The sequence below is a fragment of the Castor canadensis genome, chromosome 12 (genome assembly GCF_047511655.1).
Source record: "Castor canadensis chromosome 12, mCasCan1.hap1v2, whole genome shotgun sequence".
Taxonomy (NCBI): Eukaryota; Metazoa; Chordata; class Mammalia; order Rodentia; family Castoridae; genus Castor; species Castor canadensis.
In genome coordinates this window covers 40,803,169-40,826,455 of record NC_133397.1, presented here as the reverse complement: position 1 = coordinate 40,826,455, position 23,287 = coordinate 40,803,169, and the positions used below count along the sequence as shown (strand labels likewise).

At 38.5% G+C, this 23,287-nt stretch overlaps 1 protein-coding gene across 1 annotated transcript in view; it reads right to left on the bottom strand.

The window, feature by feature from the left end:
* The window catches only part of Msh2 (mutS homolog 2), a 66,574-nt gene that overhangs the window by 39,527 nt on the left and 3,760 nt on the right, over positions 1-23,287 (bottom strand). Inside the window, exons 2-6 of the mRNA XM_074049635.1 lie at positions 20,736-20,890; positions 16,790-17,068; positions 15,382-15,528; positions 12,982-13,131; positions 12,134-12,267 (exon numbers count right to left, since the gene is read on the bottom strand). Coding sequence (XP_073905736.1) covers positions 12,134-12,267; positions 12,982-13,131; positions 15,382-15,528; positions 16,790-17,068; positions 20,736-20,890 — 865 coding nt within the window. The remainder of the gene's footprint in view (positions 1-12,133; positions 12,268-12,981; positions 13,132-15,381; positions 15,529-16,789; positions 17,069-20,735; positions 20,891-23,287) is intronic.

Genomic DNA, 23,287 nt, shown 5'->3' with positions numbered 1-23,287 from the left:
GCAGACTTCTCAACACAAACATTAAAAGCAAGAAGAGCTTGGGGTGAGATCTTCCGGGCACTGAATGAAAATAACTTCACCCCTAGGATACTTTACCCAGCAAAACTATTACTCAAAATAGATGGAGCAATTAAAAGTCTTCCATAATAAGCAGAAACTAAAACAATATATGACCACAAAGCCACCACTACAAAAGATTCTTCAAGGGATTCTGCACACAGAAAATGAAACCCAACATAACCATGAAAGGGCAGGCAGCACCAAACTACAGGAAAAGAAAAGCAAAAAAGTAGAGAGTAACATCAATTTAGGTACACACAATCAAACCTTCAAAAAACTAAGACAACTAAATGACAGGAATCACCACATACCTATCAGTACTAACGCTTAATGTTAATGGACTTAATTCCCCCATTTGACGAAATGGATTAAAAAGGAAGATTCAACAACTTGTTGCTTAGAGGAGATCCATCTCACTGACAGAAATAAGCACAGGCTTAGGATGAAAGGCTGGAAGAAGATTTAACAAGCCAATGGCCTCCGAAAACAAGTAGGAGCAGCAATACTTATCTCTGACAAAGTAGACTTCAAACCTACATTGATCAAACGAGATAAAGAAGGACATTCCATACTAATAAAAGGGGAAATAGACCAAAAGGAAATAATAATTATTAACCTATATGCACCCAATGTCAACGCACCCAATTTCATCAAACATACCCTGAAGGACCTAAAAGCATCTGTTAACTTCAACACAGTGGTCATGGGAGACTTTAACACCCCATTATCATCAATAGATAGGTCATCCAAGCAAAAAAATCAATAAAGAAATCCTAGATCAAAAATATACACTAGATCAAATGGACCTAGTTGATGTCTACAGAACATTTCATCCAACTTCTACACAATATACATTCTTCTCAGCAACCCACAGAACCTTCTCCAGAATAGATCATATCCTAGGGCACAAAGCAAGCCTCAGCAAATATAAGAAAATAGAAATTGTATCATGCATTCTATCTGATCAAAATGCAGTAAAACTAGAACTCAACAACAAAAGTAAAGACAAAAAACAAGCAAACAGCTGGAAACTGAGTAACTCATTGCTTAATGAACAATGGCTCATTCATGAAATAAAAGAGGAAATTTAAAAAGTTCCTGGAAGTCAATGAAAATGAAAACACAACCTACCAGAACCTATGGGACACAGCAAAGGCGGTCCGGAGAGGAAAGTTTATAGCCATAAATGCATATATTAAAAAGACTGAAAGATCCCAAATCAATGATCCAATGATACATCTGAAACTCCTAGGAAAACAAAAACAAGAAAGTCCCAAAATAAATAGAAGGAGAGAAATAATAAAAATAAGAGCTGAAATCAATGAAATAGAAACCAAAAAAACCATACAAAGAATTAATGAAACAAAAAGTTGGTTCTTGGAAAAAATAAACAAGATCGACAGACCCCTGGCAAACCTGACTAAAATGAGGAGAAAAAACCCAAAATAGTAGAATCAGGAATGCAAAAGGGAAGATAACAACAAACACCATGGAAGTCCAGGAAATCATCAGAGACTACTTCAAGAACCTATATTCAAATAAATTCGAAAATCTTAAAGAAATGGACAGATTTCTAGATACATATGATCGTCCAAAACTGAACCAAGAGGATATTAATCACCTGAATAGATCTATAACACAAAATGAAATTGAAGCAGCAATCAAGAGTCTCCCCCAAAAGAAAAGTCCAGGACCTGATGGATTCTCTGCTGAATTCTATCAGACCTTTAAAGAACTGATACCAACTCTCCTTAAACTGTTCCATGAAATAGAAAGGGAAGGAAAACTGCCTAACACATTTTATGAAGCCAGTATTACACTTATCCCAAAACCAGGCAAAGACAGCTCCAAAAAGGAGAATTACAGGCCAATCTCCTTAATGAACACTAACGCAAAAATCCACAATAAAATAATGGTAAACCGAATTCAACAACACATCAAAAAGATCATTCACAACGACCAAGCAGGCTTCATCCCAGGGATGCAGGGGTGGTTCAACATACGAAAATCAACAAACGTAATAAACCACATTAACAGAAGCAAAGACAAAAACCACTTGATCATCTCAGTAGATGCAGAAAAAGCCTTTGATAAGATCCAACACCATTTCATGATAAAAGCTCTAGGAAAACTAGGAATGGAAGGAAAGTACCTCAACATTTTAAAAGCTATATATGACAAACCTAGAGCCAGCATTATACTTAACGGAGAAAAACTGAAACCATTCCCTCTAAAATCAGGAACTAGACAAGGATGCCCACTATCTCCACTCCTATTCAACATAGTACTGGAATTCCTAGCCAGAGCAATTAGGCAAGAAGAAGGAATAAAAGGAATACAAATAGGTAAAGAAACTGTCAAAATATCCCTATTTGCAGACAATATGATCCTATACCTTAAAGACCCAAAAAACTCTACTCAAAAGCTCCTAGACACCATCAATAGCTATACCAGGGTAGCAGGATATAAAATCAACATAGAGAAATTATTGGCATTTCTATATACTAATAATGAACAACTGAAAAGAATATATGAAAACAATTTCATTCACAATAGCCTCAAAAAAAGTCAAATACCTAGGTGTAAACCTAGCAAAGGATGTGAAAGACCTCTACAAGGAAAACTATAAATTTCTGAAGAAAGAGATTAAGGAAGACTATAAAAAGTGGAGAGGTCTCCCATGCTCATGGATTGGTAGAATCAACATAGTAAAAATGTCTATACTCCCAAAAGTAATCTACATGTTTAATGCAATTCCCATCAAAATTCCAATGACATTCATTAAAGATACTGATAAATCTACCATTAAACTTATATGGAAACACAAGAGGCCATGAAAAGCCAAAGCAATACTCAGTCAAAAGAACAATGCTGGAGGTATCACAATACCTGACTTCAAACTATATTACAAAGCAGTAACAATAAAAACAGCATGGTACTGGCACAAAAACAGACATGAAGACCAGTGGAACAGAATAGAGGACTCAGATATGAAGTCACACAACTATAACCAACTTGTCTTTGACAAAGGTGCTAAAAATATACGATGGAGAAAAGACAGCCTCTTCAACAAAAACTGCTGGGAAAACTGGTTAGCAGTCTGCAAAAAACTGAAACTAGATCCATGTATATCATCCTATACCAATATTAACTCAAAATGGATCAAGGATCTTAAAATCAGACCTGAAACTCTGAAGTTGGTACAGGAAAGAGTAGGAAATACTCTGGAATTAATAGGTATAGGAAAGAACTTTCTCAATGGAACCCCAGCAGCTCAGCAACTAAGAGATAGCTTCTGCTCAACAAAAGAAATGGTCTCTAAACTGAAGAGAACACCCACAGAGTGGGAGAAAATATTTGCCAGCTACACATCAGACAAAGGACTGAAAACCAGAATATACAGGGAATTCAAAAAACTATATTCTCCCAAAATTAATGCACCAATAAAGAAATGGGCAAGTGAACTAAACAGAACTTTCTCAAAAGCAGAAATTCAAATGACCAAAAAACACACGAAAAAATGTTCACCATCTCTAGCAATAAAGGAAATGCAAATTAAAACCACACTAAGATTCCACCTCACCCGTTAGAATAGCCATCATTACCAACACCACCACCAACATATGTTGGCGAGGATGCAGGGAAAAAGGAACCCTTTTACATTGCTGGTGGGAATGTAAACTAGTACAACCACTCTGGAAAAAAATTTCGAGGCTACTTAAAAATCTAAACATAGATCTACCATTTGATCCAGCAATCCACTCTTGGGGATATACCCAAAAGAATGTGACACAGGTTACTCCAGAGGTACCTGCATACCCATGTTTATTTCGGCACTATTCACAATAGCCAAGTTATGGAAATAGCCAAGATGCCCCATCACTGATGAATGGATTAAGAAAATGTGGTATCTATACACAATGGAATTTTATGCAGCCATGAAGGAGAACGAAATGTTATCATTCGTTGGTAAATGGACGGAATTGGAGAACATCATTCTGAGTGAGATTAGCCTGGTCCAAAAGACCAAAAATCATATGTTCTCCCTCATATGGGGACATTAGATCAAGGGCAAACACAACAAGGGGATTGGACTTTGATCACATGATAAAGCGAGAGCACGCAAGGGAGGGGTGAGGATAGGTAAGACACCTAAAAAATTAGCTAGCATTTGTTGCCCTCAACGCAGAGAAACTAAAGCAGATACTTTAAAGCAACTGAGGCCAATAGGAGAAGGGGACCAGGAACTAAAGAAAAGGTTAGTTCAAGAAGAATTAACTTAGAAGGTAACACACATGCACAGGAATTCAATGTGAGGCAACTCCCTATACAGCTATCCTTATCTCAACTAGCAAAAACCCTTGTTCCTTCCTATTATTGCTTATACTCTCTCTTCAACAAAATTAGAGATAAGGGCAAAATAGTTTCTGCCGGGTAGCGAGGGGGTATGGGGTGAGAGGGAGGGGGTGGGGGGGTAAGGAAGGGGGTGGGGGAAGGGGGGAGAAATGACCCAAACATTGTATGCACATATGAATAAAATAAAAATTTAAAAAAAATTTGAACCTATTCTAAAATGTTAGCTTTTTTAACAGGGTGGAAAGCTGTATGAAACTATGAGATAAGCATTTCCTGATTAGCTAAGAGTCACAGTAATATCAAACCGTGTTATTAACATACTGAAATACATCTTGCATTGTTCAACTTTCAAAGTGACATTTGTTAAGTGGGAAACTTTCATTACTGGAACACTGTTTTAACTGACGCATTCATACATGGACAGCTCAACATTGTTGTCAAATCCAGTACTCATTCCATTAGAAGATCTTATAATTTATTGGAATGCTTTTGAAAATTATTTCTTAAAGTAAAAGCCAAAAGGCTAATTAAAAAACTGAAATAATTTTATTGCTTTCCAAAGTCAATTAAATAAAATTAAAATTAAAATAGCTGGGCACCAGTGGCTCATGCCTGTAATCCTAGCTACTCAGGAGGCAGAGATCAGGAGGATACTGGTTCAAAGTCAGCCTAGGCAAATAGTTTGCAAGACTCTATCTCATAAGAACCCATCACAGAAGTGGTGGTGTTAGGGCTGCTACATAGCTAGCAGAGCTGCTGTCCAGATGGCTGTGAGCCTGAGCTCTTTGCCCTCCCCACCCTCCCACCCACAGCCCGAGCCCAGGCCACAGCTATGCCCGGGTGGGCTGCCATCCCTGGGAAAACCTTCCTCAATATCACGCCAGCTGAAGTTGGTGTCCTGGTTGCCAAAGACTGGTCAAATATTTTTGTGAATGGGCTGACACTTGGGGGTCACAAATGTTCTGTGATCCAGGACTCACTGCTACAGGATGGGGAATTTACCATGGATCTTTGTACCAAAAGGACTGGCAGAGCCCCCATCTTCAATGTCAGTGTCACCATGAGTGCCAAGACACTGGTCCTGCTGATGGACAAAGAAGGTATCCATGGTAGTTTGATCAATAAGGAATGTTATGAAATGGCCTCTTGCCTGCCATGTGCTTAGTACTGATCTCACCTGTTCCTTTCCCCCACCCACCCCATAGCTTTTACAACCCCTCATTTCCATACACACACATTCCACTCTTAGTTTTGGGTCACTACCCTATATCCTTTATTCCTGCCAAAACACATGGGCTGGGGGCTGGAGGCCAGGAGTGGATGGACAGATACCTCCCTGTACTCATAACCCTCCTGTGTGTGAATGGAAAAACATTTTTTTTTTCCTGAATAAAAAGATTCCAACCAAAAAAAAAAGCCATCACAAAAAAAGACTGGAGTGGCTCAAGGTGTAGGCCCTGAGTTTAAACCCCAGTACCACAAAAAAAGTTTAGAAATAAAATTTTGTTTACTATAATAGGTATAAAATGAAACAGAAAAAAGAAACTTGTATTTTTGAGGCACAAACACACACACAAGGGGAAAAAGACCTGGAAGGGTAAGGAATTAAACTAAACAAGACCTAGAAGGGTAAGGAATTAAACTAAACAGTTAAGTAGGCAGAAGGGTTGAAATAAAAGTGAGTATTTATTTCCTTACTTGACTTCTTAAAACAAGGACCACATGGTGCTTACTTTTTAGTTTATTATCTGGAGCAGGGAGGGCAAGCAACAAGGATGGAGTGCGGTGCTTCCACAGAGCTATACTCCCAGCTCTCTCAGTACGTGCAAAACCAGCAGAAAAGTTTAACAAGTTGTGAGGTACGGCAATGACAAGGAACTAAAAGTCAGAAGACATTTTTGGTATTCTTTTAACAAATTCTCAGTTTGCCAACAAATACTAAAGCTTCCCTCAAGCAACAACAATGTAACTTCCATTTGTTTCACATTCCCTTCAAGCCTTACAAAAGAAGGCCAAGAACTAAGCAAACTTCCGCTGGTGGAGTGGCTCAAGAGGTATAGCACCTGCCTAGCAAGCATGAGTTCACACCCCAGTGTCACCAAAAAAAAATAAAAGCAACACCAAGCAAACCTGATCAATAACAGAAAACCAATGGCAGGTTCCACATAACCAACACGGTGGGGATGCACTACTGGTAAGTACTTCAGAGTAAGAAAACCACCCTCACTTAAGATACATCATCTTTATGCTTGTTTTATTTCTCCAAAGCCCATGAGAGACGTTAGACCTCTAGCCTAGCCTAACTGCTTATTAAGACATTAAAACCATTTCCAAATGATCAAATATTTTATCCAGAACAAATCTTTACCTTGAACCAATTCCTCCCTTTCCATGGACAATCTTCTTTCCAAACTGGACTTCACATATAGTGACTATCAAAATTCATTTTCTAAGCATTTCCAGATATTTCAGAACCAACTATATCCTTCACTCCTTCTCTTACATTAGGTAATTTCTCAAAAAAAAAAACTAGCTCTGTGTGTGTGTGTGTGTGTGTGTGTGTGTGTGTGTGTGTGTGTGTGTGTGTGTGTGTCTATGTCTTTTTTGTGGTACTGGGGTTTGAACTCAGGTCGTCATGCTTACCAGACAGGCACTCTATCACTTGAATCACACTTCCAGTCCCTAGTTTTTGTCTCATTTTAGTTTTGAGACAGGGTCTGACATGGAGCCTAGGCTGGCCTGATCACCTAATCCTCCTCCTGCCTTAGCCAGCCAACTGCTGGGATTACTTCAAAAAAATGAAAAGCATTAAGAAGTAAAACAAGCAGAAACAAAAACCTTCTAAAAAGCAGCATGTAGCACAAAGCATTACACATTAATCCGTGAGTTGTTGGTTCAGGTATCATGAAAGGCTTAATAAATTGCTAGTTTGACAATTCTATTCCAGATACCCCTTCAGAAATAATTACAGTGTCAGTTTATGTTTCTGACTAAAAGGAAAAGGAGAAAAAAAAAAGAGTGCTCTGCTGTTTCCATGACAATGCCACTTTTAAAACCACAACTTTAAAAATATCAAAGCTATTATTGGCATATAGTATTCCTGTAGTCCTTCTGATTTAAATTTCTCAGTTGTACGCAATTTGCTACAGTATTAATTTCCAAATTGACTAGACTACGAATCAATTTTTAGGATCAGTTAATCCTTAAAATTTCAACAGGGCTGGGGACGTGGCTCAAGTAGCAGAGTTCCTGCCTAGCAAGTGCAAGGCCAAGTTCAAATCCCATACTGCCGCCCCATCCACCATTCCCCTCCAAAACAAAATCCAACAGAACTAATCATGAATTTTTGGTATTTCAAGAACAGTGTTCTGCTGTTTTCTTTGAAACTAACATTTCTAATCTCTCATTAGAAGAATTGACAGGCTAGGTGTGGTGCACACCTGTAATCCAATCATATTGGATGCTAGGGCAGGTAAGTCTCAAGTTCAAGGCCAGCCTGGGCTACAATGCAAATGGTTGGCCAGTTTGGGCTACACAGGAAGAGAAAAAAAAAAAATTCAGTGGACGTGCATGATAGCATATTTATTAAGGCTATGAATAAATGTGGCATCTAAACTAAAGAACTCAAATTACAAGTTTCTGAATCTCTTTTAATCGATTCTTCACATGGGTTAATGCAATTAGAACATTAAACCCAGATGTTGTGCTAGCTCTGAGGAAAATTTAAAAAGAAAGGGAAAAAAAGCATGTCATGATATAAAAGGAATTTTCAAGGAAAATATAAGGAATTTTCAATCTGGTAAAAGGGATGGACATGTTTCTATTTTACAGTCAGGACCAAATCAAAATGGAGATACAAAATGTTATATGGTAAGAAAGCAAGGAATTCCTACAGGAGTCTGGAAACTTTAATTTAGGGTTTTTCACTGGCCAGTCTTCTAGACAGATGAGATTTATTGAGATAAGACTTTAAAGAAAATACTCTGGGGTAGAGGTGGAGGTGCAGAGGCAACAGCACAGACTTAAAGAGAGCAAAGCACAGGATGCACTAAAGAAAACTGAAGCAGAGAAGGAGCAGGAAAAACCTACAACCAGAGGCAAAAATGAAAAGGCTGGCTTTGGAAAGGAAAAAAAAAAAAGGTATAATTTCTATTTCTAAGAAAAAGAGTAAGGAACTGAAAATATAGGTATATTTTGAGATTCTAACAATTAAGGAGGAAATCACCTACTTAAGAGGCTGGAGATACCTGAGGCTTTCAAGGAAAATAAAAAATTGGCGATTGAGTCCTGTGAGTCATGAAATAACACTGTTTCAGAAACAGTGAAAGCTATGCAGCCTCAAAGTATAATGGATCCAATCAGGATTGTGTGACCTTCACCAGAAACTTTCAATTGAGGAGAAAGGTAAGTAGTAGAGGGGGGTCAAAATGACAAAAGGTCAGTGGGTAGGAATTCTACAGTCCCCTCTGAAAGCACTGGAAAAACATGTGCCTCTGAGGTACAGGCTGGATAGGAAAACAAAAGAAACTCAAGAGAGCTATCAGCCCAGAGGCCAGAAGAAAGAAGTCTCCACTAGACTTGAGTTAGAAAGAAAAACACAGGCCCTCTTCTTTTATCTCAATGGCTAAAGCAGTGGTGTTTCACTGTTTCAGAAACTGCAGTTTAAGAAACCTCCAGGTCGAACATGGACAAACTAGAGATATTCTTGCACAAGCATTATGAGGTCAAAATGAAAATTCAACCTAGAAAGAAGTCTAAGGACTGCAGGAGCACACCACTTCCACAAGTATGGTACACACACATATAAATTTGTAAGAGCCACACTTTTTATTTGGCATTTCTAATTTAAATTGCCACATTAATCTAAATAAAGTATATGTAAAATACTCAGTTTTAATTGTATGTAAAATACTCACTGTTGCATTAAGAAGCCAAATTCAACACACACAAATTATTCCAACAGGAATTTCACAAGAGTGAACTATTCTATATGCTAACAAATATTCAACATACCTTTTAGAATTCTAACTTTGGAAAAAAAATGTGGAAAAATTACTAAAGCTTCAGATGACGCTATGGAAAGACAAATAAAAGCCTGAAAGAAACAAGCAGCAGTCCAAGTATTTATGCAACATGAGGACTTGGAACTTACCAAAAAACAGGTGAAAAACCAGTGTGGGAGTTGGGGGGAGGGGGGGCCTGGAGATACAGCTCAATGGCTGAACACTTGACTAGCGTGTACCAGGCACTGGGTTCAATCCCCAGCACTGGAAGGAAAAAAAAGTAATTGTTTGTTTTTATAAATTTAACCACATTGGCATGAGATTTTTTTCGGGGGTGCTAGAGATTGAACTCAGAGCCTCATGCATGTGAGACAAGTGCTCTATGCTGAGCTATACATCGATCTCCAATGCTCAGAGTTCTAATTATAAATAATTTCTGATGTTATTATTAGGTAAAGTAAAGAAATGAAGAATGCCCTAAAAACTTACTTACAGGGCTGTACCATATCATCATTCTTCTTGGAAATAAGAGTTGTCAAGCCATTGGCTAAAAATCACTTCTAATCTCAGCAAGTGCATTTTACTGAATGCAAAGATGAATATAATTGATTCATAGATATAACTTAAAGATCTAAAAACTTTCATCTCTGATATAAAATCTACTTGAGATCAAATTAAATACAACTAATAGAAGCAATACAGTATGATGGCTAAGGGACGGGCTCTACAGTAAGTCAGTCTAGCTTTATACTCACTCTACGTTACAGCTAGAGCACACGAGGTGCTTGGTAAAGTGCTAAGACATAATAAGATACCATACCAGTGTTATCACTTTCCTCTTCCTCATCACCTCTTTATAATAATATGAAAGAAAGTAATTACATCTTCTTCCTTATTCCTGAACCCATCATTAGCTATCTATAGTCCTTGACAAGATCCATCTGCCAAACTCAAAAATCCAGTCACAGGCTGGCATGGAGGTTCACACTTGTAGTAATTTCAGTGCTCACAAGGCTGAGGCAGGGGGATCTCCAGTCTAGGCTATATGAGACACCGTCTCAGAAGACAGTAACAACAAAATCTAATCACAAATTTGCCCTGACATCTACTCTAAAAAAAAATATAGAAGAAAAAGAGAAATATTTGCTTTAAGGAAATTCAGCCCAATCACATACCTTAAAATTAACTCCTCATAGCATAAGAGGGTGGAATTGACTCTACTATCTTTTAGAAGTAGGTGATTCCTCCTCTGCAAAACAATGAAAACTTACTGGGCACCAGTGGTGCAGGAAGGGAGAAAAGGAGGGAAAGCTTGACTTTGTGCAACACTGAAGAAAAATCCTAAATGCTTAGTAACAAATGAAGGTAACAGATTTACCCTGAGCACCACCACTGCCTGCCCCCCCAAACAACTTAAATAAGGAAGCATGAGGTACCAGAGCAAGAACAGTTGAGAAAGGGTGATAAAACAAGGAGATGGTCCAAACAGCTGTGTAAGCAATAGAAATAAACCATTTATTCCCACTATGCAGAGTTTCAACACTTCGTCTTGAAAACCACAGGCCTTCCTACTTCATAGTAAAACAAATTCTCACCTATATATAAAGAAGGAAATAAAATTCTGACTCATAGAGCTAAGGGCATGGTTCAGCAGTACAGCGCCTGCCTAGAGTGACTGAGGCCCTGGAAACCATCCCCAGCACCACCAAAAAGAAACAAAGAAAAATTCTGACTCATAAAGGCACCCTCACAGATGTTACTTCTAATAAACGTCTTCCAAGACTACCAGATCTGGGGCTGGAAGCACAGCTCAGTGGAAGAGCACTTGCATAGTATGCTCAAGACCCTATACAAAAGACTATGAGATTTGAGAAATTAATGTTTTAGCCAAGGAAAGTAACCTTTACTTGCCCTCTTGGGAAAAAAATCTGATCTGAATAGCTGGGCTTCTAAATGATTAGTTACTCTGATAATAAGATATACATCACGTCTGAGGTTTCCAATAGGCCTAAATATATGCATGTTCTGGCTGTTAAGCCAGAAGAGGACCACTGACTTCCTTTTCTCCCATGCCCCAAGGCATGGAAAAACAGAACCAATGACTCATACATGGAAAGTTGTGGAAATTACCCATTATTTTGAAATCTGGTAGGTTTTCTGGTGGTACTAGAGGCTGAACACAGGATGTCATGACTGCTAGGCAAGCAATCTACCACTTGCCCCATGCCCTAGACTTTTAGTTATTTTGGTAATAGAGTCTCAAGTTTTTGCCTTGTGCTGGCCTGGACCACAACGACAGGTGCGCACCAACTTGCCCAGCTTTATTTGTCTCTCAAGTAACTGAGATTACAGGCATGAGCTATGACACCCAGCCTCCTTTAAAAACTTTTAAAGAAGCTGGGCACTAGTGACTCACATCTGTAATCCTAGCTACATGAGAGGCTGCATTCAGGAAGATCACAGTTTGAGGCCACACTAGGCAAATAGTTTCCAAGACCCCCATCTCCAAAGTAACAAGAATGAAATGGACTGAAGGCATGGCTCAAGTGGTAGAGCTCCTGTTTTTCAAGTGCAAAGCCCTGAGTTTTGAGAGAGAGACTGTACAGTTAAATGCTAAAATACGGTTGCAAAATAAACTATTAGTGTAAGTGGCATGACTATATGGAGAAAATGCAAGGCACTCAAAATTAACAAAAGCACACTAAATGACGTACCTCTCTTCTATTCTGTTCTTATCCATGAGAGGCTGCTTAATCCATTGGTTGACTAGTCTCTGACCTTGAGGGGTTTTGCATTTATTTAACAATGCAGCCAGAGACTGAGAGCCAGTGGTATCTTCGACAGAGCCCTAAAAAATAAAAAGTAAAAGAATGGTATGCTTATTAGTAAAAACTAACTATGCTACAAAAAGTAATTAAATAATTTGTGGAACAGAACACATAATACTCTTTAAATACAAAATGAGAAATTTCCACAAAAATTCCTCTAACTAAGCTAAGGTCAACTTTCAACCTATTAATCTGGATTTTCAGCTGTAGATTTTTCCCTAAGCCAAGACTAATTTATAATTACTGTAGTTTTAGACATAAAACTATTCAGAACATAATTTTAAAGAACTGCTGTTGTCAGGCACTGATGGCTCACGCCTGTAATGACAGCTACGTGGAAGGCAGAAATCAGGAAGACTGCAGTTTGAGACCAACCCAAGCAAATAGTATGTGAAACCCTATCTCAAAAATACCTAACACAAAAAGGGCTGGTGGAGTGGTTCAAGGTGTAGGCCCTGAGTTCAAGCCTTACCAAATAAATACATAGATAGATAGATATACAAAATTATTCAAAAATGTTAATATGTAAAATTATTCAGAAAGCTAAGACAAATATTATAAATACAGCTTGGAACTAGAAAAATTAATACAACAATTCAAAACTTATCTATTCTAAATATAGCATTTCAAATAGTTAATAAGAGTCTTCCTTAATAAATTCCTTATTAGGAATTTTCAGAATCAAGGGAAGCATTTTTTAATCATTCAGTATCAGTTCATATTATTTTTATTACCTGGAAAAGGTTAAGTGCTCTAACCGCTGCAATATCCAACTTCATGTACTGGCTGAAGTCAAAAGTAGTCAAGTCAAACTGTCCAAAATTTGAATCATCTGATAAGAGTTCTAAAAACTTGATTACTGCAGACAATGATGAAACTGCAACCTAAAAATAAGAATTTAAAATAAAAGATTCCTTCATTTACAAGAATAATTCTAAAGATTATTAAAAGACAAATGCAAAATGAGAATGAGAATTTTTTTAGTGATTCTTCCCCATTCAAACCAAGAAAACCAAAGTTAAAACAATTTTTATAAAGTGAAAATTACCTGAAATAGCAGCACTACTTAAAACAGTCAAAAAATGGAAACTACCCAAATGCCCATCAAGAATAAGATAGATTAAACTGGGCGCTAGTGGCTCACACCTATAATCCTAGCTACTCAGGAGGCAGAGATCAGGAGGATCGCTGTTTGAAGCCAGCCTAGGCAGCTAGTTCACAAGACCCTATCTCAAAAAACTCTTCATAAAAATAGGACTAGTAGAGTGGCTCAAAGTGAAGGCCCCAAGTTCAAGCACCAGTACCACAAAAAAAAAAAAAAAAGTAAGATGAATAAATTCTAGCATGTTCAGCATACAGAATATACACGACAATAAATCTGATCATAAGCAATCAATAATTATACCCAACAGTATGGATGAACCTTATAAACCTAATACCAAATGGAAAAAGCTAACCTCAAAAGTATATACCATGTGATTCCTTTTATATAAACTAAAAAAACAGGCAAAATTATTGTGTTAGAGGTTAGAAGCAAGACTACCCTTGGTGGGGATAATAATTACAAGGAAGCACAGTAGGGGCTTTTAAGGACCTAGTAATATTCTGTTCACAGATGCTGGTTAGGAAGTATGTTCAGTTTATGAAAATTCAGTTGTACTCTTGTGGTATATGCACAAGTACATAAGAAAATAAGTTTATCCATATTATATACTGCTTTATGTTACTATAACATAAAAAGTTCAAGACCTCAAACTCATAGCCAATTACAAATTAAAATAGACTTAAGAGCTGGGCATGGTGATCACACTTATAATCCCAGCACCTGTAATCCTGTAATCCCAGCACCTAGGAGAATGCAGCAGGGGGAACTCAAGTTTCAGGCCAGCCTGGGCCTGAAACACAGCTGGAAGTATAACTCAGGCCATAGAAGCCCTGAGTTCAACCCTCAGAACCATCAAAAGAAAAAAAAGAAACCACATACAAAAAAGATAAATGCATACATGCTTGAGGGACTAGGTTTGTAACTCAGTGTTAAGAGTGCATGCTTAGCATGCCTGAGGCCCTGGATTTGTTCCACAGCACCATGAAAAACGAAACAGAATTAAACTGTACTTGACATCACATCCATTGTGAATTTACCTAGGTCTTTCTATCCGATAACAGAGTAACATATCTGCTCTTGCCAAACTCCAATTAATGCATAAGGCTGTCACAGCGACGTCCAGGCATCATCAGCAGACATAAACACCTTTTTAGTATCTCTAAACACTTCCTATTTTCAATAAAAGGGATAAATCCTGGGATTATCACTCATCCATATTTGCTTAAATTAATAATCACTTCAAATCCTGAGTCATAACAGTCTCAGTTCACTCTTTGAAATCTACTTTGGAAATTGTAAGCAGTTATAAATCTATTCTGTCTTGTCTAAACAGACATTTTCATTTTACTCATTAGGGATCTACAAATATCTGGTCAAGAATTTGCAGTATTTTATCATAAAAGTACACCTCTCAAACCATACCCACCTCAGGCACTGGAAATTCCATACAAGCTACATGTGTGTATTCTTTCTCCTTCGTAATGCTGGGGAATCCAACCCACAGCCCTGCACATGCTAAGCTAAGCAACTCTACCTCTGCCCCTGCGGAACACGCGCAACTCATGCTAACTTCTAAGCCAAACTGCTTACACCTAGCACCTCTGATACAATTACTACGCGCCGAATAGTCTTCAGCCTTATTACCTACTAACCTCCATCAACAATCATTTAAAGCAAGTATTTTTAGCCTTATTAACACATCATTAAACTGCCTCTCAGAAAGGCGAGATGATTTCCCTGTGCTAGCTCCCTACTTTAGCAACAGTAATCAGGCTATCTCATGTGAAACCACTAAAACCCTTCCATACCCCAGGGATATGTGTCACATAAATACAATGAAATTCAATTTAAGACTATGTTTAAACTTCTCTACTTGTTTCCTTGAGTTTTTCACAAACCTCACTATAGATCAAATAAGGTTAGTATTACTGATCCATGGCTTTGGTTTTGAGGTAAACATGACAGAAGTAACCTTCTAAAAAGTCACCACTACAATCTAAGAATAAATTCGCACTTGTAATCCGCATACCTGATTCTCCATTTCTGGCAAAGCAGAGCTATTCATCTGTTCTCCCTTTTTGCCTTTCAACAACCGATTGAGGTCCTGATAAATGTCTTTTGTAGAAAATTCAGCTTTTTTCCTTTCTGTGATCAGAATTCCTCCTCTCTGAATAACCTATTTTACAGGAAATATTTTAAATTACTAGGAGAAAAGCAATGAGAAAAGGGAAATTATAACACTGACATACAGTGATAGCAGTTTTACAGATTATTAACATACACCTAGTTTTTGCACAATGTGCAAGACACTGAAAACATTACTTAACATATTTTTTAGATCTATAAATAAATTTTAATGGAAATTTAAGGTTGTATAGACATAAAGCTTTCAAAATCAGTCCCTATAGTTAAAAACTGAACAGAATATTACTTGTGGAACACTGCATTAAGTCTATACCAAAAATCCTCACCATAGATTTGCTAACTCCTACCAGTTCTTACGGAATCTGGAGCCCACCAAAAGAAAAGAATCCTTGGGAGATACAACATCCCTTAAGAAATATCTGAATAACAGGCCAGGTGCCGGTGGCTCACACCTACAATCTTACTACTGGGGAGGAAGCGATCAGGTGGATCAAGGTTTAAAACCAGGCCAGGCAAATAGTTCAAGACTTTATCTCAAAACCACCCAACACAAAAAAGGGCTGGCTTAAGGGGTTAAGAGCCCTTTTAGCAAGATACCCTGAGTTCAAATCCCAGTACTAACCAAAGAAAAGGAGAGAAAAAAATATCTAAATAATAAACCTTGTGCTACAAATGGTACAAACATAATTTGGTTAACATAAAAAGAAACTGATTAAGAAGAGGCTAAGCTGATGCAGTGGCTCAAGTGGTAGAGTACCTGCCTAACAACCATGAAGCCCTGAATTCAAACCCTGTACCACCAAAAAAAAAAAAGTAAGAACAGGCTACAAGCTCCACTCGAATGATCAAAAAAAAATCCTAGGTCTGGGACTGTCACTTAGTGGTAGAGTACGTGCTTAGCAAGCTACAGACCCTGGGTTAGATCTACAGCACCACCAAAAAAAAAAAAAAAAAATCCTAAAGAACTACACGTTATTTATCATTAAATACAGTAATACTTACTATAATTATTCTTTTGGAATGAAGGACAGCAGAAAGGAAAGGAGGAAGACAAAGAGGAGAAAAGATATAAGGTAGAACAGTCTTACAAAAGAAATAGCTAGTTATGATGCCTTCTTAAGCACATTAATTTCTTTCAAAGACAAAAATACTGTTCAAATTAAAACATTATTTTAATTGGATTTTTTAAAATAACTTTTTAATTATTTTCTCCCATGAATAGAACAGCATCATGTTAAACAAAGGGTCTTTTACAGGCTTGGATTCTCCATCACTAGACTTGCTTCCCTTACCTGCCTCAGTTTTCCCATGTCACCAGCAGTCTCTCCTCCTGGTAGAACACACTCCTTTGGTCCAATCTGAATCAGAAGAGCCTCAAGATTGGAGAACTGATCATTATCAGGGAACTCACACAGTCCCAGCTTCCTCTGTATGGAATCAACATACCCAACTCCAACCTGTCTTTGACCGTCAACTGTGGACATTTTAACACCCACAACACCAATGGAGGCTGACATATCATTGTTACCAAATAGGATGTCTTCAAACTGAGAAAGATTGCCAGGAGAAGCCTAATCAAAAATAAAGGAAAACTTTAATAAAGTTGTTCATAGTTTAAGACTTCATTAACAAATGAGAATTATCCAACCTCAATGAATTTTATTAATAAAATTTTTCTTACAAAAAATTGCCTGTCCCCACGTCCTAAATACTGTTACATTTGCTACAAAGTACCCTCTCTTCCTTTTCCAATTGTTCTCACAATAATTTGCAGTCAGGCACCAGTGGCCCATGCCTGTAATCTTAGCTACTCGGGAGGCAGAAATCAGGAGGCTTGCAGTTTGAATTTAGTCAGGGCAAACAGTTTGAAAGACCCTATCTCCAAAACCTCCAACACCTAATAGGTCTGTCAGAGTGGTTCAAGTGGTAGAGCACCTGCTTAGCAAGTGTGAAATCCTGAGTTCAAACCTCAGTATCTGCATAAAAAAATAATTTTTTTAAAAAAAATGGACCATACCAGCTAACTAAATGGTTTCAAGTGTCTTTACCAGTGACAGACATTATTAACATTAGGCACTTCTGGGGCCACTGATGGACCATGGTGCAGGTTGAACAATCATAATCTGAAAATCCAAAATAGAGATGCTCCGAAATCCAAAAATTTTTGAATACCATCATGGTGTCCCAAGTAGAAAATTCCACACCGTGAAACTCTGTGCACTAAAGTATTAAACAGTATATAAAATTACCATCAGGCTATGTGTATAAGATATATATAAAACATAAAAGAACTTCATGTTTAGACTTGAGTCCTATCCCAAAGACATCTAATGTATATGCAAATATTCCAAAACCAGAAACACTTATAGTCCCAAGTACTTAGATACAGGATACTCAGCCTCTATTACACAAGATACATGAACATCTCCAACAGCACAGAATTGCCAAATTAAACAACCAGCAGCTAGCAGGAGTTTGTTAATGTCTTTAGCACCATGATCATGACAATCATTTATCTCTTCATAATTCTGAATTCCTTGTAACTATGGATGGTTGATTAGAATCTGGATCAAGACTGAAATGAGAAAGGAGCAGCATCAGCTGGGCTCTAGTGGCTCACGCCTACCATCCTAGCCTCTTGGGAGGCAGAGATCAAGAGATCATAGGCCGAAGCCAGCCTGAGCAAATAGGTAATGAGTATGTAAAACTCAACACAAAAAAGAGTTGGTGGAGTGGCTTAAGTGGTAGGATGCTTACCTAGCAAGCATGAGGCCCTAAGTTCAAATCCAGTACTGCCAAAAAAAACCAAAGCATCTGATATTCAAGTGAAAAAAATATGAATTCAATCACAAATGTATTTTCACATATAAGCTTTGGATTTTCATGCACAAGTTATGTACGCCATAAAAAAAACTGGAGCTGGAATGTAACTCAGTGGCAGGGTACCTGCCTAGCATATATAAGGCACTGGCCTCAATCTATAGCACCACAAAAAAAAAAAAAAAGCAAAAAGATACTCCAATGTGAACGAGTAGGTAATAAAATTAGGTTTTTTTGCTTTTGTTTTTTTTTTTTGTGGGACTGTGGTTTGAACTCAAGGCTTAGAACTTGCAAAGCAGATGTGCTACCGCTTCAGCCACACCTCCAGTCCATTTTGCTCTGGTTATTTTGAAGATGTTGGTCTCCCAAACTATTTGCCTGGGGCTGGCCTTGAAGTGAGATTCTCCAGATCTCAGCCTCCCAAGTAACTAGGATTACAGGCCGGAGCAACCACCCAGCTTATAATTAGGTTATAATTATACATGCCTATAATCCCTGGATTAGGAGTCGGGGGGCAAGAGAATTCCAAGTTTAAGGCCAGCCTGGGCTACATAGGAAGATCCTCTCAAAACAAAATGAAACCTTCCCCTTCAGGCTGGGGATATAGCTCAGTTAGAGGACTTGCCGAGCATGCACACCCAAGGTTGTATTCCCAGCACTACCCTAAAAAAAAAAAAAGAGAGAGAGGAGGGAAAACATTTCTTTGTAATATCCTCAATTTTCTGTTAAAATCTTTCAAGACAGGCTAAAAATCTAAGTCCCACTTTTCTCGGTATAGTAGCAATAAAAATCCCTAGGACTGAAGGTAGGATGCTGAATTCTCCACATATAATCCACAGTAAATGTATGCATTTACGAGGGGCATGGGGGAATATTGGAAGCAGCTCCGTCAAATGTTTAAATAGTACATTAAACCTCACCAAGAACAAAAACAAACACAGGACTTCAGAAAGCATCTTAAAAACCTTCTAAGGGAGGCAAGATGGCACATGCCTGTGGCCCCAGCACTCGGGAGGCTTAGGAATTAGAGGCCAGCCTGCAACATGATGATGACAATCCAGCCTCTAAAAACATTCACAACTTCCTAATTTCACCATTTATGGAAAAAGGATTTAAAAGGCTAGATTTGCCAAGGTCACCCACCAGGGACAGAGAAGAGAAGTCTGCTCACTATAAGCCCAAAGCACTGTCCCCTAACCCTTCATCCCATTTTAAGAATAATTCTCACTTCCCCAACATCTTAGTCATTAATTTAGTTCAACATTTATTGAGAACTTACTCTATACAGATATGGGGTGTGTGTGTGTGTGTGTGAATAAACAAAAACATGACCTTATGACTAATAAGAAAAAAGCCATTAACTAAATGAAACAAAAATCAGTAGCACTGTTATCTCCTTGAGGGTATCGTCAAGCATGTGCACCAGAGTGTCTTCCAGGCACGCTGAGGAATATAATTACCATCAACAATGTTTCAGGGCTCAAGTGAGTACCTGCCTAGCAAGTGTGAGACCCTGGGTTCAAACTCCAGTACCACCAACAAAAAAAAAGTTTCAGGCTTACATAAGTTTACACCTAATGGGAAAGGTATGTACAAAGACAAACATGACAAATGTGTATAAATGAAATATCTGGACAGTATCAACTTCTTGATATACTTGGGAGTGCACGTCTGTAATCCCAGGTAAAAAGTAAGAGGATTTTGAGTACCAGGCCAGTGAAATCAAGTCTCGAAAAAAAGTAAAATGAAGCCAGGCATGGGTGGCTCACTCCTATAATCCCAACTACTCAAGTGGCAGAGATCAGGCAAAGCCAGCCAGGGGAAATAGTTCACAAAACTTCACCTTAAAAATATCCAGTACAAAAAAGGGCTGGCAGAGTGGCTCAAGTGGTAGTAGCACCTGCCTAGCAAGTATGAGGTTCTGAGTTCAAACTCCATACCACCAAACAAGTAAGGTAAATGAGATCCTAGTTTAAGAATAGTATTTTATGTCCAAGTTATTATCCACAGTCATGTCTTAGGAAGTGACAAGGCTCAGAGTGTTCAAAATCATGGAGGACCTAATGGAGTTGTAAATTCTAAGTTACAGCTATTGAACTGTAACTTTTATCACAATATGGCCAAAGTATGAAAACATACAGTTGAAAATTTTTGCTTTTCTCTGTTCCTAAAAACAAATATGTAAATTTAAAAGAAAAAGGAAGAGGTAACTCAGTGGCAGAGCACTTGCTCACCACTAGAGAGATGAATCTCCAGCACCACCCCAAACAAAGAAAGAAAAACAAATTCTATTTAGCCAGGCCTGGTGGCACACACATAACCACAAAACTGGGGTAAGAGGATGAAAAAGTCAAGACCAACGACTTAATAGCAAGACCTTATCTCCAAAACACCAACAACAGAAAGAAAAATAATTACCTTAAATGCCAAATACCAATCGTTCTCCTTGGATGCCTTATTTCCAGCTCTATTCTTAAACACTTCAACTCTATACTGACGAATCAGAAGAAGATCTTTTACAAAAGACTCAAAGTTCATTTTACTGAGCACAACACTCTGCAGAGTCTTTGCTCCTAAAAAAAGAAAAAAATGTTATAGATTGAGAATTTGAGGTAGTAACTATTCAAGCACCTACAGAGTTCTCTCAGGATTGCAATCATTCCAAAGTGTTTATCAAGCACCTATCATATGTCCCAGGGACAAATAAGTAGTACAAAATGATGAACAGACACAGTCCCCCACCCCACTCATCAACATAACAAATACTGGTAAGATACAAAGATAAAAGAATGAGGAAATACAGATAGCTAACCTTAGCTTGTCCTTTCTTATGAAGTGTTTTTCCCAAATAAAAATTTTGTCTTATAGAACAACTATGGGGCTGGAAATGTGGCTTGGTGGTAGAGCCTAGCCCAAGCCCTGGGCTTGATCCCCAGCACCACAAAATTAACTCATTAATTAAATTTTAAAAATCACAAGGTGAGCCGGGCGCCGGTGGCTCACGCCTGTAATCCTAGCTACTCAGGAGGCAGAGATCAGGAGGATTGCAGTTCGAAGCCAACCCCAGGCAATTAATTCTTCGAGACTCTATCTGGAAAATACCTAACACAAAAAAGGGCTGGTGGAGTGGCTCAAGGTGTAGGCCCTGAGTTCAAACCCCAGTACCCCCCCAAAAAAATCACAAGGTAGCAGAGTGGCAAGAATATGTACTCTAGCTACTTGGGAGGCTGAGGGAGGAGGACTGCTTGAGAGCAGAAGTTGGGGGCATGGTAGCCCACACCTGTAATTCCAGCACTCAGGAAGCTGAGGTAGGAGGGTCTTGATACATAGCAAATTCCAGACCAGCCCGTGCTATACTGTGAAAGTCTTTCTCAAAAACACAAAATGCAGGGCTGGGTAGATGGCTCAAGTGACAGAGTGTCTGCCTGGCAAGTAAAAGGCCCTGAGTTCAAACTCCAGTGCCACAAAAAAATAAAAATAAAGGGCCAGGCATGGTAGTACATGCCTGTGGTCCAACTACTCAGGAATAGGCAAAGTTGGCACAAGATCCTTTCTGAAGCTGGGCACTGGTGGTTCACACCTGTAATCCTAGCTACTCAGGGCTAGTGGAGTGGCTCAAGGTGTAGGCCAAGGTCAAAGCCCAGTACCGCATAAAAAAAAAAGCCCTATCTGAAAAACAAACTAAAAAACAAAAGGCAATGCCTACAATCCTAGCTACCTGGGAGGCTGAGATTGGGATAATCACTGTTTGAAGCTGGAAATGTGGCTCAAGTAGTAGAGCGCCTGTTTTAAGAGAGAGTTCTTCCAATGCAGCCTGGACTATGAAATGAGACCCTGGCTCAAAAACCAAACAACAAAAGGTGCCGGGGTATGACTCAAGTAGTAGAGCACTAGGCAAAAATGAGGGCCTGAGTTTAACCCCCAGAACATTAAAAAAAAAAAAAACACCAGCCAGGCACAGGTGGCTCACACCTATAATCCTAGTTACTCATAAAGCAGAGATCAGGAGGATTGCAGTTCGAAACCGGCCTGGGCAAATAGCTTGGGAGACTCTTATCTCAGAAAAAAAAAAAAAGATCACAAAAAAGGCTGTTAGAGTAACTCAAGGTGTAGGCCCTGAGTTCAAGCCCCAGTACCGGAAAAAAAAATACCTCCATAGTTGCAGGTCTATACACTTGTATAAAATGATTTTTTTTTCCCAAAAGGTCCATGAAAATTAATTATTCAGGACTAGGGATACAGCACAGTATTAGAGCACTTGTCTAGCATGTGAAGCCCTGGGTTGACCCTCAGCAACACCCCTACAAAAAGTCATCCATTCCACAGCTTGAAATTCAAACATTAAACAAAGTACAGCAGTTTCTCTCAGCACTGTCCCCTATGTAGCCACTTTACCAACCTCATCAGTTTCTGGACTGGAGGCGTAGCTCAAGTAGTAGAGAGCCTGCTTTGCAAGTGAGAAGTCCTGAGTTCAAACCCCAGTCCCCCCCCAAAAAAAAAAAAGTTTAGAGCATGTATTTCCAAACATACTCTGTTCCACACAGGCAAATACAGTCTATTTTCCTCTTCCATAAAGCTGCACACTACACATACTGTTCTGTATCACATTTTTAAACTATTTTTGGAGATTATTCCAACAGTATATAGCTTGACTCTTTGTTTATAGCTACAAACATTCCAGTGACTATAAGGATGCTCTAAACATAACTAGTTCCTACTGAAGGTTATACACGCTGTTATGGCCTTTTGCTATTACAGTGCTCCAGTGTCCCAGTGTGTAAGTATATCTGTAAAATAAAGTTCTAAAACTGGATTGTATTAAAGGACATTTGTCATTGTAAGAAATACTGAAGACTAGCATACTTGGTTATGAGTATATCTATTACTCCTATACAATCAACAAAGTTTTCAAACTTCCTGGTGTTAATCTTAGATCACTGATTCTCAACTTGGGCCTCTGCTTCTCGGGC